The 25,416-nt window shown below is 46.0% G+C and overlaps 1 protein-coding gene across 1 annotated transcript in view; it reads right to left on the bottom strand.

The window, feature by feature from the left end:
• The window catches only part of NIFK (nucleolar protein interacting with the FHA domain of MKI67), an 82,175-nt gene extending 57,017 nt beyond the window's left edge, over positions 1-25,158 (bottom strand). The window contains exon 1 of the mRNA XM_086957099.1: positions 25,008-25,158. Coding sequence (XP_086813225.1) covers positions 25,008-25,118 — 111 coding nt within the window. The 5' untranslated portion in view covers positions 25,119-25,158. The remainder of the gene's footprint in view (positions 1-25,007) is intronic.
• Positions 25,159-25,416: the final 258 nt, after the last annotated feature.

Genomic DNA, 25,416 nt, shown 5'->3' with positions numbered 1-25,416 from the left:
TCATTCACTCTGACTGTCTCCCTCCCTCTCTTCATCTGTCTCACTCACCCTGACTGTCTCACTCTCTCTCTCCCTGTCTGCCTCTCTCCGTTTCCCTCTCCCTCACTCTATTTCCTTTTCTCCCCTATCCCTCTCTCTCCTTCCCTCTGTCTCCCTCTCTCTCCTTCCCTCTGTCTCCCTCTCTCTCCTTCCCTCTCCCTCATTCCCTCTGTCTCCCTCTCTCTCTGTTACATTCTCCCTCACTCTATTTCCCTCTCCCTCCTTCCCTCTGTCTCCCTCTCTCTCCTTCCCTCTCCCTCATTCCCTCTGCCTCCCTCTCTCTCCTTCCCTCTGCCTCCCTCTCTCTCTCTCCTTCCCTCTCCCTCACGTTGAGGTCTCCCTCATTCTGAGGTCTCCCTCTCTCTCCTTCCCTCTCCCTCACTCTGAGTTCTCCCTCTCTCTCCTCTCCTTCTCTCCCCCTCACTCTGAGCTCTCCCTCTTTGAGGTCTCCCTCTCTCTCCTTCCCGCCCCCCCCCCACTCTGAGGTCTCCCTCTCTCTGAGGTCTCCCTCTCCCCCCTTCTGTCTCCCTCCTTCTGTCTCCCTCGCTCTGTCTCCCTCGCTCTGTCTCCCTCGCTCTGTCTCCCTCGCTCTCTCTCTCTCCCTCCCTCACTCTCCCTCCTTCGCTCTCCCTCCCTCGCTTTCCCTCCCTCCCTCGCTCCCTCTCCCTCGCTCCCTCTCGCTCTCCTTTGCTCCCTCACTTGCTCTCCCTCCCTCGCTCTTCCTTGCTCCTCGCTCTCCCTTGCTCCCTCGCTTGCTCTCCCTCCCTCGCGCTCCCTCTCCCTCGCTCCCTCTCACTCTCCTTTGCTCCCTCACTTGCTCTCCCTCCCTCGCTCTCCCTCCCTTGCTCTCCCTCCCTCGCGCTCCCTCCCTCGCGCTCCCTCTCGCTCCCTCACTTGCTCTCCCTCCCTCGCTCTCCCTCCCTCCCTTTTGCTCTCCCTCGCTCATTGCTCTCCCTCCCTTGCTCTCCCTCCCTTGCTCTCCCTCCCTTGCTCTTCCTCCTTGCTTGCTCTCCCTCCCTCCCTCCCTCGCTCCCTCTCGCTCTCCTTCGCTCTCCCACCCTCCCACGCCCTCCCTCTCTCGCGCTCTAGCGTCCCAAACACCAGGCACTGCCCGACCCTATGTCACTACCCCCAGACCTCTGGTGCAGACACCAGGACGCTCGGAGAGGCTCGGCATCGTGTCTGGAGGCCTTATGGCTCGTCCACCACCTGTCTTCCCTACCGGGCCGTACCCCTGAGCTGACGGACTCTTTGAGAGCCACGGCTGCCCAAAACCGGGCGCTGCGTCCCTAAAACCAGTGAAACTCACGAAGAGGGCAGGGCGCTGCAAGAGCCTCGGCTCTGTCCCTGGAGCACGCAGAGGCGGGCAGCACAGGACACTCCGCAACGCCCCTGGTGTTCCCAGACATTGTTGGACCCCGTCACCTCTGCCACTGTGCACCAGCGATGAAGGGCTGGACCTCTAAAGAGCGTCTGCTCAGTCCCTGGTGCTCCCAGAACAGGGTAGAGCCGATGAGGTTCTAGGCAGCGCCCCTGGTGATCACAGCGTGCGATACAGGAGTCTCTGTACCTGTGCTGTAAGCATCAGCCTGTGCCACGGACCGCCGCCCCCTGTGCCCCTTGCGGCGGGAACCTCTGTGAGCCATCACCATTTGCTGCCATGACTGGCGGGCACCACTGCCACCCGTTCGCTCAGTGACCCCAGAGAGACTCCAAAACCTGCGCGTTGACACGGAATAAGGTGCATCAAATCAATAAGCAAGTCGCTGAGGCGTTCCGGCGCTTGCAAAGTAAACACCAACTATCCAAGCAGACGCAAATGAAAAAGCCTCGCTTCATTTAGTCCTAAAAACAGTCTTGGAAACGGCGTGTCTCCTATGCTGTTCAGCTTCAAAGTGCTGCTGCCCTCCTGCGAAGAAGTGCAGCGATTTGAGAACATTTCTTTACTGGGCACAATCTCCAAACACAGCCTCACCCAAAAGCACTTGACAGCTTTTTAAACGACCATTGGCATGTTAATGAGGTTTTGTTCACCTCTCAGCGCCCCTGCAGCTCCACCCTGACTATAGTGAGAATCGCCCGGCCCCCACAGAGCAGCAGAGTCTGAGCCGCGCTCTGTTTGCAGACACTCTAAAAAAAAAAAAAAAAAAGCTCGGGTACGATGTCTGCAAGGTCCGCGGGCCGCCAGGGAAGGCTTGCCGGGCCGCCACTGGCCCTCGGGCCGTACTGTGAGTACCCCTGTTCTACTCTCTCAGTCGTTGGATGAGGACACTTTTTTCTCTAACTTGTGGGGCAAGGAGTCAGATTCCCCGTTCTCGGATTCTGGGTAAATCCACCCTCATTATGTCATCATCAACGGCTGAACTTCAATGAGCTTCCATTGCAGAGATTTGCTGCACGGTAAAGTGGTCTAGTCCTTCCACTTTCATGAATCATTACAGGATTTCTCAGGGGTGGTATTGGATCAGGTGTTGGTTAGCATGGTGCTTTGTTCTATGAAGTAATAGCTCATGGTCCTTGTTTTACCACCATTGTGTATTATCATTATTAAATACAGAATGTGGGGATTGTATAGCATCCTTAGTTGTCAGACTGCTTACTACTTCTCAATTTTTGATGAATTTAAGTGAGGGGGTGACAGAGTAATGCCTCAACTACTTACTTGGTAATTGCATTACTACAAGTCCTACTCTCTCACTTCAATCCACACTTCCCTCCAGCCCTCCCTTGCAGTCAGGACAACTGAGTCTTTAATGGGCTTAACTTTTGCACTAAAGAGCAATGGCAGGGAGGGGCTTTATGACCTAATTCAAAGAGGTGGGATGTTTACCAAGGCAGGAATGCCTCAATTTGTGTTAAACTGAAACAAGAGAGTAGGACTGAGTAATGCAGTTACCATACAAGTAATTCAGGCAAATATTTACAGATATAAATCACCGACTGTTTATCAGCAGCTGTCTCTCCCTTTAACCATAGACATGTCTTTATTAATATCCCTAACAGGCGTAAAAGGACCAAAGAGGGTTGCAGAGGGAATAAGGGGACCTCTTGAGAGTACTAGTTATCACTTTTCCCCATATCCTCTACCCGCCTGTTTGATCAAGTATGGTCAGTCTTTTAGCTCAGTGCTTATGAACATGTCCGGTAGGGCACCTGGGCGGTACATTCCCTCTTAGAAAGGCTTTTTCCCCATTTGAGCTCATCGGCAAACCAGAGTAACATGTGTTGTAGTAGTGATGCCACAGAGTAAAGAAAAAGGATAGGAAGCCCCAAATGATTTCTCAGATATGGAAGTTTCGATGGCGCCAGTTTCATTCTGCTAACGTTTTCCGGACGAAACTAGGGAGCCCTTTAATGTATCCAACTTCTGAAACATCCCAGAGGGCATGGGCAACAGAATATTGTAGAACATTGAGGCATCTCTGCAAGAAAACCAGAAAACCATTTTTGTCATGGATTTCCTCCACATGATTAACAATGGTTTTGTCTTTAAAAATGCCATGTAATTTCTTTATATGCAATTGTACAAGAATTCTGGAGGCAAGTTCTCTATCTAGAGGGCATACTAAAATAATCAAGAAAATTAATGTAGGGAAGTAAATCTCAGAAAGTAGGCAAGCCAAGACACATGTTGGCTATGCCAAATACCTGGAGTACTAACAACGAAGTAGTGGTAAATGAGTAAAAGGACAATGGTTCACTTTTGCAAAAGCTCAAAGAAAACCCAACACTATAGTATGCACTGTACTATACAAACCCAAATAAAAAGTATTTAAAAAAAAAACTTAACTAGACGGTGTGACAGCTTAAAAGTGGGAGAGGTTCAATGAGTTTAGTGATTAGTTCTTACATGCCAGCAACAACAGGTGCTGGCCTCAGTCACCTGTGATCATAACCCTTCCTAGTATATACAACATAAGGTTTGATTTACTAAATCTGCTGTTATTAGTCAGGAACATTTGCACATACATTAATTTCTATCGCAAAGCAAGCATTTCCAAATCCAACAGGTTCTGCCTTTGTGACTAATGGGTTTTGGCAATGTGTTTGGTGACACAGCATCAGTAAAACGCTAGTGTGTTGCCAATGCTGTGCTGCATCAGCAGAAGGAAAAAAAAGTGTGCCATGATGCAACACATACATATCGCTCAAGTGCCATGACCGCACTGGCGTTCCCGGCATTCATTAGGCGAGTGTAAGTGAAACTAGGCAAGCTTATGCTATTTTGTATTTACAGATCCAAGATAGTGGATGTCAATCAGTGGTAAATAAAACATTTTTAATTCTTCAACAACATTAACTTGCATTTCAGCAAGCGGAGCAGCCCAGCAGCAATTGAACCAGCCGGGTTCCCAAGAAATTTCAAAAAATAAAAGTTGACAAAAAAAAGTGTAAAAAGGACCATGCGCAGTGGGTGCACAATAGAAAAGTCCAGATGGTCTACAAAAATTAAAATCAAACTGCTTTGTGTATCATTCCTACCTCAACATAACATATGTTATCACATAACATGCTTTAGCACCTTCCAACTGTTATGCAGGAGAATACCACGAGACGTACTAGACATCCTGAAAGACTTTGGAAGGCAGAGGGGTCAAGAGACATGGACATAAGAACCAATTTATATATACTGGATCTGGACAAAACACTTTTGTTAAGACAAATCTCATAACAGACTAACATTGTCCTTCCAACCCTCAGGGTCTCAATTGCTTCACAGTGCTTCTTTGTTGGTGCTACTGTTACTTTCTGTCTTTTATACATTTTATGAAAAGACCATCTCAATTATTATTTATAAAGTATTATTGCATACAGTTGGAATTTGTCTGCTTACAAAACCTCACGAAGGTAAGCAAACACTAAAGAAGATGTGAATACCAGCATGCCATTTCTATAAATTCTTCTTCCTTGATGATTTTTTAAATGTGCAATTTTGGGTGACATAATTTCTACGATATAATGGTTTTTATGATGTCTATAGTTGTAAACGATGAAAGTGATGTTGCACTTGAAACTATTGATTACAATTGGGTTGCTTCCCGTTCTACATGAAAGTACAGCGACTGCTCTGCATTCGTCGAATATCATCCGCTGGAATAGAGGTGGGGAGGGTCTGGAAAAAGTTAAAGTAGACGGGGTAAGGCATCCATCTTAACCACATTCACCTGGCCCAGCCCGGATATGTGTTGTTATTTCCACTGACACATATCTTACAATATGGCCCTACGATAAGAGGGTCAATTGGCTCTGGTCAAAGTCTGTAAGGAGCCTGTAACTAAGCACTGGATATCGAATAGAATGTTCGGCCCACTGGAAAGGAGCTAGTGTGCGTAAAGCTGGGAGATGCTGTAGCCGGATGGTAAGGTTAAGAGCCTGCGATTTCGACATATTAATTTTGTAGCTCGATGTCAATTCAACCTCCGGCAACTTCTGTAGGACTGCAGGGAAAATGGAGGCAGGTACAGTCAAAGCCAACAAGAGGTCATCGGCGCAGAACAGAATCCTATGTTCCTGTATCCAGTGCTCCTACGTTCCTAAATCCAGTGCTCGTTGGAGGCGAATCGCTAGGGGTTCAATAACTAAAAGCAAAAAGGAGAGGAAACAAAGGACACATCCGTCGGGTGCCTTGCTGAATTGGGATGGAGTCTGTAGATTTGCCGTGAACACAAATAGAGGCCATTGATTCAGTGTGGGAAAGCATGATCCTTCTAACCATGACCGGGGCCCAGCCCTATCTTAAGGACAGCACATAAGAAATCACAGCTGACCCTTTCAAACGTCTTCTCAGCGTCTAACGACAAGAAAAGGGCAGGAATATTTTACACATGTACTTTTTCTATCAAGTGAGCAAGACGTCTAGGGTTATCTGGACCCTGGCAATGTTCAATAAAGCCAACCTGGTCAGGGTCAATCAGGCCCAGAAGGAGGCTGATTGATCCAGCATTTTAGTAAAAACATAGCATCAGTATTTAATAAGTCTAAGAGGAATTAAGACCGGTGTCCCTCCCTGGTTTAGGAATGAGGGAGATGTCTGCCCCCGACATCGAAGGCGTAAGCCCAGTTATGTGGGTAAAGGAATTGAAGAGCAAGAGCAAATGGTCCTTCAAGGCGGGGAAGACTATCTTAAAAAAGGAAACCGGTAGTTCGTCGGGACCAGGGCTTTTCCCACTGACATGTCCCCTAGAGCCTTTTTAAGTTCTGCCACCGTAAAGTGGTTTTCCATATCTCAGGCAAGTTGTGGGATCAAAGGCGTCCATGGGCACTCCCGCAGAAGGGCATAGATGGCTGCCAGATCTTCCCCTCCACTTGTATAAAGAGCCTGATAACTGAAATGTTTTCCGCTTCTCTGCTTCCCACACTACAAAGCCAAAGTCTATGATGCGGAGCTTAGTGATGTGGGAGAGCTGGCGTACTGACAGCGGCGGCAAGCTAGAGGGTTTCCACTTTGTCCCCCCATCATAATATTTTGGCTTAAGGGCCAAGAGGATGCGTTCAGCTTAGTTTACTAAGTGGACTCGCAGCTGACCACTAAATATCGCGAGCTGGGGCTTGCAACAGGTGGAAGGATTGCACTCCTCTAAGCCTTTCAGGGTTTTAATCTCTTCAGTGAGTATGGGTTCGAAAAGATGTGCCTCGCGTGTCCACGCAATAGAGGAAATGACGCACATACTGTGGCTTTAAAGCCATCCCATAGCATATGAGGAGGAATGTCCGGTAGGGCGTGGAGTTCAAAATGTTCTTGAAATCGCTTCAGTAATGGCAGCCCTAACAACGGCATTGCACAATAACTGGGGTGGAAGCCGTAAGTGAAGGGAAAAATCTGGGGTTCCAGTCCAGGAAGGCCAGGTCAGCTTTATATGCGCATGATCTGAAACAGATATCTGAAAGCGCTGTCTCCAGGCTGCCCAGAAGTGTATAAGTAAGAAACAGTCAATTGAGGAGTACGACTGATGCATGTGTGAATTAAAGTATTAATCTTGGGCACTGGGAAGTAGTATTGGCAAGCATCACCCAGTCCAGAGTTGGCGAACTTCCGCTTAAGCCGAGCTGACATGCTCCCAGGTCTTAAAAATGGGAGGAAATCCTTGTCAGAGTGGAATCCCATACCAGGTTAAAATATCCTCCCAGTACTACCTCACCCCGGGTCTGATGGAGCTAGTCCTGAAGAACCCTAGAGAGAAATAAGTCTTCTGTCTGGTTGGGGGCATATACATTTAAATAGAAGAGATCCCACTCCATTGTCACCGTTGGAAAGCACCACCCCCGGACGCTGAACCACACGCAGCAATTTAGAGCTAAATCCGCACTTAAAAAGGATACCCACCCCCAGTGTTTTACTATCAGTGTTTGGCCAGTATTGGGAAGGATATTTTGGATGCGTCATTCGAGGGCAATCCTCCCTATGCAGGTGGGTCTACTGTAGAAAGATTATGTTGGGATTGTGAAGTAGAAGGTAGTGCCATAACTGTTTCCGTTTACTGGGGGAATTAAGCCCATTCACGTTAAGGGAGAGGAGTTTAGTTCGATTTATGGACCCCACATTGTAATAGCGAAGAGAAGAGAGGAAGACGCAGTAGTACTCTTGCAGTCATGGCATCGCCAGAGTATTCAGATAAGTCCAGTGGAAGCGAGAATCTCAGATCAAGAACATGCCCTTCCCCAAGAAGAAAAAGTCCAGCTCCGACGCCGGGGGCCCTGAAGAATTCTCATTGAGAGTCAAATATACGAAATAGAGTTCTGGCAAGATTCCCGCTTCACGTTTTGAAGGTGAGATATGTCTTCTTTCACTGCTTGAAGGGCTCTCGCTTTACCCCGACGACCCCTGCCGTGTTTTATTCACTGTGTTCCACGCCGGGCGCCATTAATCATTCCCCTCTGGAGGAAAGGGCAGGTCTCTCTATCCGGGGACCCCTAAGGAAGGCCCAGCAAGCACTTGCCCTCAGTGAGGGGACACAACAAGCATGGTTTACGACTAAGCTGGAAAAGCAAACCAAAAGGGTGAGTCCATTGATAGGTTTGCCAGGGATTCTGGGTAGTTAAATATTGGGGGGCCCACGCAAGCCATACCTAGCTGGACTCCTCCGGGTGTCTAGTTCTCAGAAATGTATGGGTTTGGTAGGTTTCCCAACATGGGCACCAAACCCCGGGTAAAAAAAACTCGGGTGACACCCCCCCCTTGCAAAACCAGGTTGTTTTGCGATAGGTAAGTTTGATGTCTACTCAATACCCTTTGGGCCCTTGCCTGTTGCAAGTACTTAACCCACTCACGCGACTGAGGTACCTTTTTTATCAGGTGACCTCGGGGAATGCTGGGGTGGTAGGAAATTTGTGGAAGCACGCAAATTAAAGAACTTTCCACTTTTTTTTTTTAGGTTTCACCTGGCGTCCGCTGCGCAGCAGAGTTCGCGCAGGCGAAAACTTTTGAGAAGAGTATGGTGCCTTTGTCACGCCTCTCACTTCCATTGGCTAGCTCCATAAATGGAGGCTAGCCATTGGACGTGAGATCTGTCCGTCATGGTCCGAGGCGATTCGTGGGCGTTCCGGCGAGGTTTTTCTCATCCTATTTTCTCACGTCATGCAGCTGTGGGCGTATGTTTTTTTTCCTCCCGTGATGTTTTCGTCTTTTTTGGAAGTGCCTTTAGCCGGAGTGGTCGGCGAGATTTACGTTGCCAGGAAATTGTTGTTATTTTCGATCAGGTAAGCAGCATTTTGTTTATAATTTGGCTCTGTTGTGAATGTTTGTGTTTGCACAGTATGCTTGTAACAGATACTTTTTTTTATTTGAGATTTATTTTGGATCGTCTTTTACTCGTCTCGTGTATCCCGTCTTATGTCGTCTCCCCTTTGTGTGTCTTGTTGCTGTGTTTGTGCGTGTATCCTGTCTCGTCTATCCCGTCTCATGTGGTCTGTTTGTTTTACTTTTTTAGGTTTCGCCTCCGTGTGCCTGTTAACCCGCCCTCCCCTCCCGCTGTCCGTGAGCCCGTTCACCCCCCCCCCTCCCGCTGTCTGTGGGCCCGTCCTACCCCAATGAAAAGGTAGCAAATGCATCCACTTCGCATTGAAGCGGGAAGCAGGGAAGAAAGGGAGTTGTTTGACTTGGTGTCTGTTGTGGCAGCTGCTGGCTACCATCAGCCCCGCAGAGCTGCAGTTGCAAGTGTGAGACCCGTTGACGAAGGGGCACTGGGCATCGCTTGGTACAGTGATGGTAATTGTAATTGTAAGGTAGTTTTTGTAAAGCGCATACTATCGCTCCAAGGAGGTGCTCACAAGACGCTCAGACGCAATAGCATCTTTCTGCCTGGCTGGTCTCGCTCCCTCGCCGAGCAGTGCCTAGATTCCGTTCGGCACGGCTGATTAGCTGACCACCAGCCAATACGAAGGGGCTCCTGCAAATAGTATCCAATAGCGCACGGTTCAGGAAGGGTGCACATCAGAGCAGCCGAGCACACCAGCAGGGACTTATTTACTCCAGGACCCGTGGGCATGAGGGTTCAACTTCACCTCCATTAGTGCCAATGTCTGCAGAGTGAGCTTTACAAGAAACCGATGGCCTGGAACTCACTCCTCTTGTATGAGAGTTATCATCCTAAGTCCCTGCGCCAAAATCTACCCTATGGCCAGTTCCTACGTGTTCGTAGAAACTGCTCAATAGAGAGGACTTTGATATGCATGCGAGCAATCTTTGTGCACAGCTAAGGGATAGGCATTACCCCAACACGCTTATCAAAAGATCAAGGAAAAGGAGCGTTGAACAATAACAGGGAGGCTCTCCTTGAAGCCCCCATTTCTAAACCACCGTTGGAAAGACTCACATTTATGAGTACCTTCAACACCAGAAGCAACGCCATTCAAAAAATTGTAAGAAGACACTGGCGCCTCCTGAACCATGGTAGAGAAAAAATAGCGCAACCTTTGTTTGCGTTTAAAAGGTCCAGTAATATCCGTGATCGGCTTGTACATACACGCCCCAAAGAGACCCCTAAGAAACTTGGCGAAACCCTATGGAATCTTCCTCCTGTGGTTGGGCACCACCCGTGTGGAACCTGCTCGATTTGTCCACAGACTAAACACACTAGGGAGATAGACATAGGCACTAATAGACCTTGGCTACAGCGCAATTTCAGCAATTGCAATAGTACTAACTTAATTTACATGCTGACATGCCCCTGCTCCACACGATATGTGGGCATGACCACTCGAAAAGTCCGGACAAGAATGTTAGAGCATAAGAGCTCTTTCCGGTGCAAAAAAAGTCACACCAAACTTACAAGACATTTCTTGGAACAGGCACACCTTGAAACGGATTTTCAATGGACTGTCTTGGAGAAGCCATACATCCCCGGCCACATCAGCGATATGTCGGGTTACCTCTTTTCCAAGGAACAAAAGTGGATTTATAAGCTTCAGTCTGATAAAGGGGGATTAAATGATGATATTCCCTGGACCCTTCTATAGAGCGATCTGGTTAGGCATTAAACAGATGAAAGTACCATCACAGCCTTACTCCACATGATCACCTTAGTCGCGATTGGAGATAGCATAGACCAGTGATTCTATTATCTAATACCAAGCACTGAGGATGCTCCATTGAAGATTATCCCTATTGTATATTAACTGTGATCAGGGATGTGCTTATAAATTGTTGCTATCTATCTCACTTACTGAACACGCTAGGCTTTGGATTATGATATAACATAGCAAATGACCAATATCACGGTGTTGTTCCCATAAGATTTTTGAATTATAGCCAGTGAGAACTATGTTAATTCAACCTATAGTACAACATGTATGGTCCTTCTGTCAATCAGAGAGTATTTTTCAATGTATGTTTCTCGCGCTGTTCTAGAACGCGAGCCATACTCATGACACATCGTTTTTTATAAAAACTTCTGTCTTCCATAAAAATATATTTGTATGTAATCCCCCGGGCTATATTAGATACAGACCGATGGCTGAACTACCAATATGGCCGTTATGATCTCATTGGGTAGTTTTTTAACTATGGTCTCGCGCTATTTCGAGCGTTATCTCTGAGCGCTGATCAGCACGCTCTTAATGTATCTTGCAATGTGTGTTTCTCGCGACACCCAATAATACCAACAATACCCAAGAGACATCTTTTTACAAAACTTCTGTCTTCCTCAATAAGATAATGGCAGGCAGTTCTTTGGGCTTTAATAGAAACAGACGATGACTGAACTACTAACATGGCCGATATGACATCACACGGTAGTTTCAAATACTGGGTCTCGCGCTATTTCGAGCGCGGAGCAACACCCTCGGATTAGTACCGTTAGTACGTAGGATAGGTTTGCAAGACAGACCTTTGTGATACTCCACAATTAACCTGTGCCTTACTTATAAGACCAGCGGAGTGTGGTGCCAGGTGAAGTAACAATACAGAGCTTTCCGAACTACTAAAATGGCCGCGATTACATCATTTAGTAGTTTTCAACGCGGGATCTCGCGTTTTTTCGAGCGCAAAGTAGTGCGCTTGGTTTCTCTATCAAAATACACTTTCTAAGTACACTTAAAGGCTGCTTCTTTTATACCCCCTTCCTTTTCTCACAACACAAGGAGTGGGATGATTTAAGACATATTGATACAGTATTGCTAGGTGGCAGCATAGATTAATTAAGCGGAGGGTTACTAGTCTAACAAACCCCCAGGACTATAAAATAGGAGATCACCTAAACGTCGGTGCCTCCACCAAGCCTCAGAAGGTAGCTTGAGGTACCGACGGATAGGTTAGTTAACAAGTATATGTATAGTATGAATACTATATAGATACTAAGTTGTTAGCCTTGGCGCTTTTTTCAAGTTGATCTATAGGACATTCTGTACCTCCAACAGTTTGGTGTCAGAGTCAATTTTCTGAGTCGTTTTGAGGTCTAGCCCATTTAGTCTTAGGTTGACCTTCCTCACAGGTTTGCCTCTAGATGTAGGGAAACTCTTTTACAGGAATGATATTTGGGCATTATTAGAAGCTCATAATCTGTTGCTTTATTGTGCTACATTTCTGTTTTCCTCCTTATGTCTTTGTAGTGCGGGGCCTCTTATATACCTGAGCATGGTCCAGGTGAGGTGAGGTCCTTTCCCCTACCAGTAAGGGTGAGCGATCTATTCATTTACCTTTTTCATATAAAATTGTATTTGGGTGTTACACTTTGCATAGGCGACTGACACATCTAACACAGCATTAATGATGTAACATTTTCCTCCACAGAATTCACGGTAGCTAACGTGATATGGAGGGGTAATGCCCATGGTTGTTACAGGTTGTACCGTATTCAACTAGTTTTATTATACTTTATTCCTTTGGTGATGTGGTGATTGTTCTGTTCCACTACTAGGAGTGCAACTATTAGAAGAGCAGAGGCCCTGATGAATGCCAAGGGATTTAATACCCGTTAGGCAGAAACATGTTGGCCCATTTCTAGGCAGATATTTGTTACTGTCTTTCTTGCACTGTTCTGGTTTTTTAATTAGGAGGCGTGTCTTGTCCGCAGAATAAAGTTGTTAGAAGGAGGACATTCCATCCTATTTTAAGTCACTAATTTTTTCTGTTGCACTTGTTACCTTTACCATCAAAAGATCAGTCATCATGGACGGTTGGTGTATTTTTGCTGGACCAAATCCTAAAACAGCAATAAGGTGCGGTGCTTGATGTCCCAATGATCAGGGGACCAGCCTATTATGCACCCGGGTTTGGCCAAATGATATGACTGATCATTGAGTCAATTTGATGGGAAACCTTTTTCAAATTGCTTTGGATTAGTCAGCCATGTACGAATAGCCCATGATGTGCCGGTCTATTCTGTGCACTTAGTGTTCGCTTTTTCTCTCTTTCTCCTGAAATACGCTGTCTTTAGTTGATATGTACACTACGAGATCCTGTGGACTCGGTGACAGTGCAGCTTTAGTATTTAGCTGGTAGACCCCCTGTGTTTTGTGCGTTATAAATTAAGTAGTAGCTGGGGATTGAATCAGGTGCGGGTCTCTAAACTATATATCCCTTGGACCCTCTCTTTAACTGGTGTTTTGTTGTTAGCTAAACGCAAGATAGCACAGATCTGTGGGGGGGTAATTGACAGCCCCATCCCTTAGCGAGTGGAAGAAAGATTTGGATTGCTGCATGGTTGCTGAAAGATCTGTAAATGAAAGCAGGGGATGTCTCAAAAAATGAGAAGATCTAGGAAAAGTGGATTGTATATAGAGAAAGTCTGTGTGCTGCCCCGAGATCTAGGGCTCTAGATTCGGTTTCACAGGAGCATGCGAATAAAGGAACTCAGAGTGAAGAATATACAATTTACTCTACTCTCCCCTTACTAGATATAAATGTTAAGGACTGTTGTCTTGTTCACCGATATATTCCAACTGTAATACACTGTATCATAATTGAAACGTAAACTGACTTGATTTTTATGTACTGTTCCCTAAATGTGTTCAATATAAACATATACGTGGTGGACAATTTCATGTTAAGAATTTGAAGAAAAAAAACCCACAGAAATTCACCAGTTATAGATAGCAGAGCTAACTATAACTTGTGAACTTGAAAATTAAGAGGGGCGTGTGACATACACTACATTTGCGGGACTTTAGACAGTATGGTCTGCGTCAAACACAGTGTAGAAACTTGGGGCAGTCTTGCTATTAAACATGGACAGGGTGCCAAGGTGTCAGAAATCGTACTAGCCTCCTTCCCTCTGACCCGCCATGCTCCTGTTAATAATCTCGGCAGCATCCCAGTTGCGAGCTGCAGGGACACAGACTGCTGTAAGCCACCCCTTCCCTGAGAGAGGACTTGCAGAAAGGTTGTTTTGGATCGGAAATTTGTAAACATTACGTGGCCATGTTTGCTAGCTTTTTTCTGGATTGGTTTTCCTATTTTTGAGCGTTTATTTTAAAGTGGTGCAATTTCTTTCTTTTATCCCGCCCCAAAATAAATCAATTAAGTTGCAAATGAAGCTTACTTTCCCGTTTTAGAGTTCACAGCTGTCAAACATGTCTGGGAGGAGGGGAGAGCTAGAGAGCCCCCTTGTCCCGTGCAGTAAACTGAATGGTGGTGTTTAGGGCCTTGAGGCAGCCATAACATTGTAGTGCAGCAGAGATGCAGAGGAAAAGAATAAAAACTAAAAATGTGAGTATGCGCTAACATGTGAAGCTGCCTGTGCTTTGCTGCTACCTCGTAGGTGTTCGGTTTTACAGCTGCCATGAGGTAGAGGTACTTTAAGCCCGTCTCCCCCGGTTGGCTTTTTTTAAACCGTTTCTCTATGCAAGGGGAGTTTTACATTGTTATCCTGCCTTTCAAATTGCCCATACCCAAAAACACCAAGACGGAGACATCTACCATCCTGAAAGGGAAAGGTCAATTTCAATAGGTTTACATTTCAAATGTCGTCCAAGCTGAGCTTCAGTAACAGCCTTTGTGTAGCGAAGTCCCTCACAGCAAGACTGCCTCTAGCTTGGAACATCCACAACAGTGGCACAAAGAGGTGCGAGGGCTCTTCACTAAAGTGTGATTAAAGTAGCCAAGTGCTTGGCTTCACCTAAAGGGTCCCTGTTGTATAATGCTTAGCCTTCCTTCCCTGTCAGCCTTCTAGATTGTCTGTAGATTCTGCCTATGATGCTCCTGTATGTTCTATGGTGTGGCAGTTAGAGCTTTGGCCAGATGGGTGACAGTCCTGCTTATTTCTGTGCTGCATTAAAATCTACTACTTGCCAACCAGCAACGTGCCAGATCGTCTATTCTACTTACATCATTTGGCGATGGGATGTTTCTGGCCATCGTTCGAAGTTTGAGAGCTGCAGCGGTGTCAAAATAAACAGAAAAAGCGGCGTCCTGTTTCCCAACGAATCCAGCGTGAGACGTTTTCAGTTAATGACTTCCTGCTGCTTTTGATGTCGAGCGGCGCCCAGAAGAAACGATTGCAGCTGAATTTTTGACCTATTCCTCCCTTCTCGCTGTTGCCGTTGATTCAGGGAGGTGACGTCAGCCACTGATCGTTTCTTGCGTGGTGAGTTTATTGACTCTTTCGTCTCCAGGGTAACGGAGGAAGTCTTAGGCATGACGCATTACTCCTCGGTTGCCTAGCTACTTGTCAAGCTGATTTCTGGTGCATGCTGAAGCGCCGTAGATGTGGGGTTAGACGTGTGACCTGAATGACGTCTGACGGCCATTTTGAAGAAAGCTTATCGGCTTTCAGTAGTCGCGTTTGAAAGACGCGTCTCAGCAAGGACTTAGTCAAGCTGTGTTTTAAAGAATACAACCAAGTAAGCGCACGTTTTAATTAACGCTGATTTTGGGATATTTACCTTTTATCCATCGTTATAAAGGTAAAATTTAGCGCTTTTTCTGTGACTTGTTTACTCTTTCCTGCTAGCGCTTATTAATAACTTGCCTGTTCTGTTCGACAAGCGCTAATCTATCCAGTTAAATTAACCAGTTCAAAACTGCGCAACCATTTTATTTCTCTCCTGTGTTGTTGCTTAATAGAAGTGTGACTATGGCACAGCCTGTCAACGTTGCTCTTCCCCCGCAGTTTCTGAGTGAACCCAGTAATCCATCCACTGCCTGGGAGGATTGGATTATAATTTTCAACAATTATATAGAGGCTTTGGATGGAGAAGATTTTTCACCCAAAAGAAAAAAAGCGCTTCTGATGACAACTTTAGGAAAGGAAGGACAGCGTTTATTTAAATTTTTACCGCAAGTTTTACCTTCTGGTTCACAGCCTTTGGATGAGTTAAAGGAGGCTGTTACAAGACTTGAGACTAGATTTGGAAAAGAAGAGAATTTGGTTCTGCAGAGATACAAATTTTACAAAAACATTTGACGATTTTGTTGCGCGTCTACGTGAACTATCTGTGAAGTGTAACTTTGGGCAAATGACAGATGAACTCATTAGGGATCAACTTATTGTACAAGCTAATAATAGCAAAATACAGGAACGTTTGTGGGCGGCTAAAAACCCCACTTTAAAAGTGGCGATTGAGTTAGCTAAGGTGGTTGAAGAGAGTGAGAAGTGTATGAAAGAACTACAAAGGAGTGGTTTAGACCCAAAGGTTGCTGAGGTATCACAAAAGGTTTTTAATAGCGATAACAGTGATAGTGAAGCGGCTGCTGTTGCTATTGTGAGGAAAAAGGGTTATGTTCTACAGAAGAAAAATATCTCTCAACAGCCCTTTAGCAAGTCACAGTCAAAGATGTGTTCCAGGTGTGGTAGTTATTCGCATGCGTCTGGGGCAAAGTTTTGCTTTGCGAATAATAAAGAGTGTTTACGGTGTGGCAAATTAGGTAATTTTGCCAAGATGTGCAAAAACAAGTCCAACCCAAGAGTTACTGTTGTGAGCGAGTATTGCGAGCTAAAACGTGATGTCAACAAAATTCTCGTTTTGTGTGATTCGGTATGTTCCTGCCTTGAGAAAAGGGAGCGGATTCCTAAAGCTGATTTTGTGATTGATGACAAGTGTATCAGTCTGATGGTCGACACTGGTTTAAAGTGGACCATCATTCCTGCGTCTTTGTTGAAGGATGTGTGGGGTGACAGATGCCTAGAGGTCTGTGACGTATTTCCCTCTGGTTACCAGGGTGAAAAAATTGATCTTCTTGGATACTTTGAAGGAAAAATTGTCTTTAAGAACAGGTCCACTTGGGGTAAAGTATATGTGTCTGTAGATGGCCCTGCCATTTTGGGACGTTCACATCAATATGATCTACATATTGTTGTAAACCCTAGAGCTGACGAACCTGTTTTAATGGTAGACAATTTTGCTGTGGATGATATACTTACTAGTTACAATCACGTCTTCAGGGAACAATTAGGTGAATTGCAGGGGTATTCACATAGAATTGTGTTGAAAGAGGGCAGCATTCCAATTCAGCACAAGGCTAGGAGGGTCCCTTTTGCTTTGCGAAAGGAGGTAAAATCTGTTCTGGAAGAAAAGCTACAAGGGGGCATTATTGAGCCCGTGGAGGCTTCTCCATGGATTTCCCCTGTGGTGATTTCGCAGAAACCTGACAATAAAATTAGGTTCTGTGTGGACCTGCGTTCTTTGAACAAGTGTGTGGTGGCTGACGTATTTCCGTTGCCGAATATTGGTGAGTTGGTTTCCACACTTAAGGGGGCGAAATTTTTCAGCAAGTTGGATTTGAAACATGCATATCACCAGATTCGCCTGGGTGAAGGTTCAAAACATCTGACAGCCTTCATTACTGGTGAAGGGACATTTCAATTCACAAGATTACCGTTTGGGCTGATCTCAGCTGCAAGTGTGTTCCAGAGAATGGTTACAGAAGTGTTTAAGGGTTTAGACAAGATAATATTCTTTCAGGATGATATCCTCATTTTTGGTGATTCACTGGAAGAACACAACAGTGTTTTGCAAAGTGTTTTACGCAGGGTGGTTGATGCTGGGCTCACTTTGCGGCGAGAGAAGTGTGCGTTTTTGGTTAAAGAAATTGAATACTTGGGTTTTTGCCTCTCTGCTGATGGTGTTAAACCGAAAAAAAACCTGTTGGAGGCTATTGAATTAGCTCCTCCTCCAGCTGACAAAGAGCAACTCAGGTCCTTCATGGGACTAATTGAGTTCTATTCTAAGTTTGTGAGGGATTTTTCGTCGAAAACGGCTCCCTTGAGGTCTTTATTAACCCCTTCCCTGCTCATGACGAGCTGAGCTCGTCATGAGGCACAGTGGAGCTGTGCTGATGACGAGCTGAGCTCGTCATGAATAATGTAAAATATCAATGTCCAGCACAGGCTGGAAATTGCCTTAGCAGCCAAGGTGTTAAAGAAGGGGGTCAAGTTTTTGTGGTCTTGCGAGCAAGAATCATGTTTTAATGGGATTAAGGCGGAACTCAAATCTGCAAATGTACTTACTCCATTTGATACTAAGCGCACCTCCATTCTGATGGTGGATGCGAGTGGGATTGGTCTCGGTGCGGTTCTTCTCCAGAAACATGCTGGTGTGGAGAAAACCATTGCCTTTGCGTCTAGACCGTTGACTGTATCTGAATCAAACTATTCTGTGATTGAACGGGAAGCTCTTGCGGCTGCTTGAGGGGCAAATTATTTCAGAACTTATTTGTGGGGTTCGCGATTTATTCTTCGTACTGACCACAAGCCCCTGCTCAATGTCTTGGCGCCTGGGGGAACAGGTAAGGGGTCGCCCAGGTTAGCATCTTGTTTACAGGATTATCAATTTGAACTGGAGTTTGTACATGGTTGGAGAAATATTCAGGCGGATTGTTTATCTCGTCTTCCAGTGCGGTCTATTAAAGGTCAAGATTCTTTGGATGATGTGCGGGATGATACTGCAGTTGCTTCCTTGCAAGATGTTTTGTTCTTAGGGGAGGGTTCCTTTTCAGCAGAGGAGTGGTCGAAAGGCATGGAGGAGGATACTGTCCTAAAAGCTGTTATTGATCTTGTTGTTAAGGGGGCGAGAAGGGAGAGTACTCTTGAGCCTTCTGTTAGGCCCTTTCTTAGGGTCTTGAGTGAGTTGTCTCTCTATGGTAAGAATGTGTTGATGAGAGGTGATCGTTTTGTTCCTCCTAGTTCCTTGAGAGGTAGGATCCTTAATCTAGCTCACGAGGGTCATTTGGGGCAGACCCTCACCCAACGGCGTGTGAAGGAGAACTTCTGGTGGCCTTTAATTGACTCTGATGCTGTGGATTGTGTGGTTAAGTGTAGTTTTTGTAAGGAGGGAGAGAAACGCCTGAAAGTTGTAGGTTCTCATTCGATTGGAAGTATCTCTTTTAAGGATTTGCCTTGGCATAGTATCCGTTTAGACTTCATTGGTCCAATGAATGAATTATCCTCTAATCAACGCTTTGCCGTTGTTGTTATCGATTGTTTCACTAAGTGGTTAACTGTTCGTTTTATGAGAGAGATCACTACCGATTCCACTATCAGTTTTCTAAAAGCTGTCTTTCTTGATGAGGGTTTCCCGTCTGTGCTGATTACTGACAATGGCACTCAATTAACCTCTGCGAAAATGTCTTCCTTTGTGCGTGAGTGTGGTATTGCTCATCATCGCACGTGTCTTTACAATCCAGAGAGCAATGGTTTATGTAACAGGGTGAACCGGTTAGTGAAAGGTGTGATCCAGATGTTTGTTGCGAGTGGGTGTTTTTCGAATGAGCATGTTCAGGAGCTTGTGTGGGCCTATCGCTCAACTCCTCACAAACAGGGAGAAAAGTCTCCTTTCGAGTTGATGCAAGGTCGTCCTCCTGTTTCGAGATTGATTATCAAAACCTCTTAATCACGCAGGAGTCAATCTTCATCTGAATTGGCTTCTTTACCGATCTCAGTGGGTGATCTTGTCAAAGTTAAGCCTGGTCGGTGTGCTAAAGGTCTTACTAAATTCAGGGGTCCTTTTGGTGTTAAAGCTTTTACTCATTTTGTGCTCCTTGATAATGGGGAAAAATGGAATTACAGGAGGGTGGCGCTTTATCAAAAGCGTGGAGTGGTTTCTCGGGGGGATTCTTCTAGTGTCTACGACAAAAACTGTAATGGATACATGTTATCTTCTCAGGGTGATTCAAATACTTCTTCTCCGACTGCTGTACGAGGGGAGGTGGGTAGTGGTGATGCTTTCTCTTCTTCTTGTGAAATTGGAGCTTCTAGCCTGGATTCTGTTCCTACTCATTCTTCTCCTTCAGGTATTAGTTTGAGGAGTCCTCGCTCCCGTCGCCCTCCAGTTTATTTAGATGATTACATTCATTGAGGGTCTTTTTGTTCTTGTTTCCTGTGTTTTGTTTCTTTTTCTTTTGTTGTCTAAGGGGGGGGGGGGGGAGATATGTTGTATAATGCTTAGCCTTCCTTCCCTGTCAGCCTTCTAGATTGTCTGTAGATTCTGCCTATGATGCTCCTGAATGTTCTATGGTGTGGCAGTTAGAGCTTTGGCCAGATGGGTGACAGTCCTGCTTATTTCTGTGCTGCATTAAATCTACTACTTGCCAACCAGCAACGTGTCAGATCGTCTATTCTACTTACATCAGTCCCCTTCAACCTGCAGCACCACTCCTATTCACCAATAGCATCTACAACAAGCATTAGAAATGCAATCGGGCTCGGATTTATTTGAGTTTGAGCTAATGGCATTGTAAATGCCAATGTATTGTTGCTATGTGTTATGGAGTGTGTTCATGTGGTGTGTACTGCCAGTGATCTCCTTGTGAGTGTGAGAATATTGCACCGTTACTGCCGGTGATGTCCTTCTTGTGAGTGTGAGGAGCTTGCACCTCTGCTGCCTGTGGTCTCCTTGTGAGTGCAAGAAGATTGCACTGCTGCTGCCTGTGATGTCGTTCTTGTGAGTGTGAGAAGCTTGCACCACTGCTGCTTGTGATGTCCTTGTGAGTGGGAGAAGCTTGCACCTCAGCTGCCTGTGGTCTCCTTGTGAGTGTAAGAAGCTTGCACTGCTGCTGCCTGTGATGTCCTTCTTGTGAGTGTAAGAAGCTTGCACTGCTGCTGCCTGTGATGTCCTTCGTGCGAGTGTGAGAAGCTTGCACCGCTGCTGCCTGTGAGTATGAGAAGATTGCATTGAGCATCTCTGTGCTGTGCCTGTTCTTTGTAAGGGACTCTTGCTCTGTTGCTGCTGCTGCCTTGGCACAGTACCTGCTGTGAGTGTGTAAGGGAAGCTTGCACCACTGCTGCTTGTGATGTCGTTCTTGCGAGTGTGAGAAGCTTGCACCTCTGCTGCCTGTGGTCTCCTTGTGAGTGTAAGAAGCTTGCACTGCTGCTGCCTGTGATGTTCTTGTGAGTGTGAGAAGCTTGCACCGCTGCTGCTTGTGATGTCCTTCTTGTGAGTGTGAGAAACTTGCACCGCTTGCACTGCTGCTGCCTGTGATGTCGTTCTTGTGAGTGTGAGAAGCTTGCACCGCTGCTGCTTGTGATGTCCTTCTTGTGAGTGGGAGAAGCTTGCACCTCAGCTGCCTGTGGTCTCCTTGTGAGTGTAAGAAGCTTGCACAGCTGCTGCCTGTGATGTCCTTCTTGTGAGTGTGAGAAACTTGCACCGCTGCTGCCTGTGAGTATGAGAAGATTGCATTGTGCATCTCTGTGCTGTTCCTGTTCTTTGTAAGGGACTCTTGCTCTGTTGCTGCTGCTGCCTTGGCACAGTACCTGCTGTCAGTGTGTAAGGGAAGCTTGCACCACTGCTGCTTGTGATGTATTTCTTGCGAGTGTGAGAAGCTTGTACCTCTGCTGCTTGTGGTCTCCTTGTGAGTGTAAGAAGCTTGCACTGCTGCTGCCTGTGATGTCGTTCTTGTGAGTGTGAGAAGCTTGCACCGCTGCTGCTTGTGATGTCCTTCTTGTGAGTGTGAGAAGCTTGCACCGCTGCTGCTTGTGATGTCCTTCTTGTGAGTGTGAGAAGCTTGCACCGCTGCTGCTTGTGATGTCCTTCTTGTGAGTGGGAGAAGCTTGCACCTCAGCTGCCTGTGGTCTCCTTGTGAGTGTAAGATGCTTGCACAGCTGCTGCCTGTGATGTACTACTCACTACTCTACTCTACTCACTACTCTGCACTCACTACTCACCTCACTACTCTAGTCACTACTCTACTCACTACTCACCTCACTACTCTAGTCACTACTCTACTCACTACTAACCTCACTACTCTACTCACTACTCTACTCACTACTTTACTCACTACTCTACTCACCTCACTACTCTACTCACTACTCTACTCACTACTAACTACTCAACTCACTACTCACCTCACTACTCACTACTCTGCACTCACTACTCTACTCACCTCACTACTCTACTCACTACTCTGCACTCACTACTCTCCACTCACTACTTTCTACTCACTACTCTACTCACTACTCTACTCACTACTCATTACTCTGCACTCACTACTCTACTCTACTCACCTCACTACTCTACTCACTACTAACTACTCTACTCACTACTCTGCACTCACTACTAACTACTCTACTCACTACTCACATCTCTGCACTCACATCTCTGCACTCACATCTCTGCACTCACATCTCTGCACTCACATCTCTGCACTCACATCTCTGCACTCACATCTCTGCACTCACATCTCTGCACTCACATCTCTGCACTCACTAATTAAAACTTAAACGGGCAGAGCTTCAGCGAATGACTTCTCCTCGTGGAGAACTAGGACACCCCTGTCTTTGTGAATGTGCTCTGGATTTGTGCACCGTTTTCCACGTTTCCTGCACGTTAAGTGTGACTTAGGCAAATACACTTGTGTGTGAAACAGGGCTAGACGACATGAAATTTGGGGGGGGGGGGGGGGGGATAGGTGTAGCCACCCACTTCAACATTCCTGAGAAGAGAACGCTATTCATCATAAGACAAGAGTACTCCAGGCAGGACGCGTGATTGACTGCCGAGTCAATGACATCATTTAAAATGTTACAGTGCTGGCCAACTGTACCATATTTCTTTTCTCACCTGTCTTACGAGTCCCTTCTAACAAGGAGGCTGGCGCGTGACTAGTCCTCTGACAAGAAGTGTGGGGATAATTTATTCCATTATTACTGCTCTCAGCTGAAAGCAATTAATTATCTCCAACAGGATTCGGGAGTGAAAATTCAGCCACAGAAAGTGATGAAAACCGCACACCCTGCTTTAAAATAATAGGTGCTTAATGGCTTTTTGTTTGCCGGCTCATCTGTGGCGGCTAATAAACAACTCACGGGTAGTTATGAGCTTTGAATTGTGAGTTTGTGTCTCCCTCTGCTTTGATCATTCAAGCATCCATTATCTGCTGGAAAGGGATGTAAAAGATTTGTATGTTCAGCCTCTCCTGCACTGCATCACAAAACCGGATAATACAACGTTTGCATAATCGCGCAGCCGATTACCAAGTACACGTCCGTCACTTGAGGACTCCGCGCTCTTTTTATTCTGACTGATAGCACCCATGATCCACGGGGAAGGGATGGCGTTATGCCTTCTGCAGGAAAAACACGGGGCCCTGGAGCACTAAGGTCGTTGCACAAAATCCCCCGACCCATTCCTCCACAGATTCTTCAGCTTCCGTTGAAAAAGCAAGGACACGTGTGCCCGATGTCTAAATCAGGCGGGGAGACGGGGGGGGTGAGCCAGAGAGCGGCAGAGCAGCTCCCCGGGCCGGCAGGAAGGAGCCGCACACGGCGTCTATGCCTGTGTGCACGTGAGGAGGACGCGCGCCAGACAAACACACTGCTAGATGGTGAACGCGCGCACATCTGGAATGCATTACACGGCCACCCTGACAGCTCCTAATTATAATTAATGTACTTCTTTGCGCGAGCACGAACGAAAAATGCCCAAGATGGCGGAACAAAACTACATTTACCCTATCACTTCAAGCCTATTAAAACGACAACACAACGAAGACGAATCACTGGCCAGATGACACAACACGCTAAGGAATGTGTGGAATTTGTCTCGCCAAAGCCCTAGGAGATACTTCTTTTTTCTCTTCTTTAACATTAGGATCTCGAAACTCCTCCCACTTTAAGTGGGGAGGAGTCCGAGCCCTAAAAAGGGCAGACCTTCAGGAAGTCTAACCAGCAGCCACTTGCTAAGAAAATGTATACTCTGAGCCAAATCGAAGGATTAACACCAGAACCTCTTTTTCAACGTGTACATTATTTCCCATGTATTTTATTGACATGCATCCGGCTGTTATTTTTCACTTTCAACCCGGCTTAAACTGATAGTTGAGTTAGCTGGATGGGTGGTCTAGCAGAAGCCTAGCAGCAGAGTGATGGTTTACCCGATTCTAGTATCTATTAAAACATTTCACAATATAGCACACAATCTTAACAAGTAAATAACTTTTCTTTCTACATTTTTGCATCCTCAATCTGCACGCGGTCCCAAAAATATTCACTTCATTCCTTAAATCTGGCACTAAAAAAAAAACTGTCCCTTAATTAAAACGTCTAATGGGTTGCCTCTTTTCTTCTCTTTAAATTTCCCTTTTCTTCCCTTTCATCCTATGCGTGCCTTCTCTCGCTAAGCACAACCTACTGCTCTGACATATTGCATATATTTTACTATTCGTTAAGTCAGCAAATTTCCCAAATCTCATTTACTATATCACAATCTCTCTTCCTTTTGCTGAAGGTCATAATGATGCACCATAACAATACTTAATCTCCTCTAACTCCTCTATTAATCTCTCCAACCATGTGATTGAGCTCCCTCCCACTAATGATTGCATCTCACCACTATTACTTTAGTCCAAGATAAAAAAAATAGCTGAAACAACTGCATGGAAGGGTTTACTTGGAGCGCACAAGACTAAACCCAATAATTAACAGTAACCAATAACACTGAACTAACCATTAACCTTGGGTCTGGAGCAGCGTGCTGCCCAGCATACAGTACTTCCACACCTCATCGGTGGGAGGGGAAGGTTTGAAAGCGATAAATAAATGCATTTACGATTTAAAACAAATACTGTTACGATTTAAAACAAATACTGTCACATTGGGCACAACTAGCGCTAGAGCCAGCCCTGGTTAGTGCACCATTTCTGGTGCTTTGCAGCCGTTTTAAGATCATCTTGGAGTTTCTCGTTACTCAAATGGGTGTCATTTCTGATAGTTGTATGTTTCCCTCGTATTCATTGATTGATTTTGCTCGCGAGAAAGTATCACTCGAAGTTGATGAAATGCCACTCATAATGACACTGAAATTATGACAATGCCACACATAGCAATCTGAAACCATGGCAGCTATGTATATGCTCTACCAACACCCTTTCGATCTGTGCTTCTACATTGCTTTATACTGTACTTCAGAAGAGGTATCCATGGTCAGTTCTTCAAAATGCTTTTCGGCTTACTTCCAGGGCTACTCTCAACTCTTTCTCGAACGAACGACGTCCACACTCTCCCTACTGCCCTCGACCTATACCCTGCTCCGAGAGCTCACGATCCCAGAACTCTGCAACCCCCGTCCTTCGACGCTGCTTCTTTATGCTTCCGGGTTCTCACCTCGCCCCGCTGCTTCGCACCCCGCATGCGCTGCTGGAACTCCTTCTGGCGCCCCGGTTCCAGCGACAACAGCGGACCCTCCGGAACCACTTTTTCCACTTCTCCCATCATGAACCCGAGCAGTGGCACACCTCAAGAACACCACGCTGCGGCCCGGAACCGGAAAAGGGCACCCTTCTGCCGGAAACAGTTACAAGCGGAAGACAACTGCTCTGTGTTGCAACAACTCTGGGAAATGTTATGACTGGCGGAATTATGGGGCGGGAAGTTTCTAGGCAGTCCTCAGTGGCATTAAGAATCAAGAACTACAATTAAGGGGGTGCGGTATTGTGACGCAGGGTGCTGGCGCGTATTCGCAGCCCACAAGTTTTGTGGGAGTGTGAAGGTGCCGCGACTATACAGGGGTGGT

The sequence above is a fragment of the Lissotriton vulgaris genome, chromosome 2_1 (assembly GCF_964263255.1).
Source record: "Lissotriton vulgaris chromosome 2_1, aLisVul1.2, whole genome shotgun sequence".
Lineage (NCBI taxonomy): Eukaryota > Metazoa > Chordata > Amphibia > Caudata > Salamandridae > Lissotriton > Lissotriton vulgaris.
Note: the sequence above shows the minus strand (reverse complement) of the source record. Positions and strands in the feature narration are given on the sequence as shown.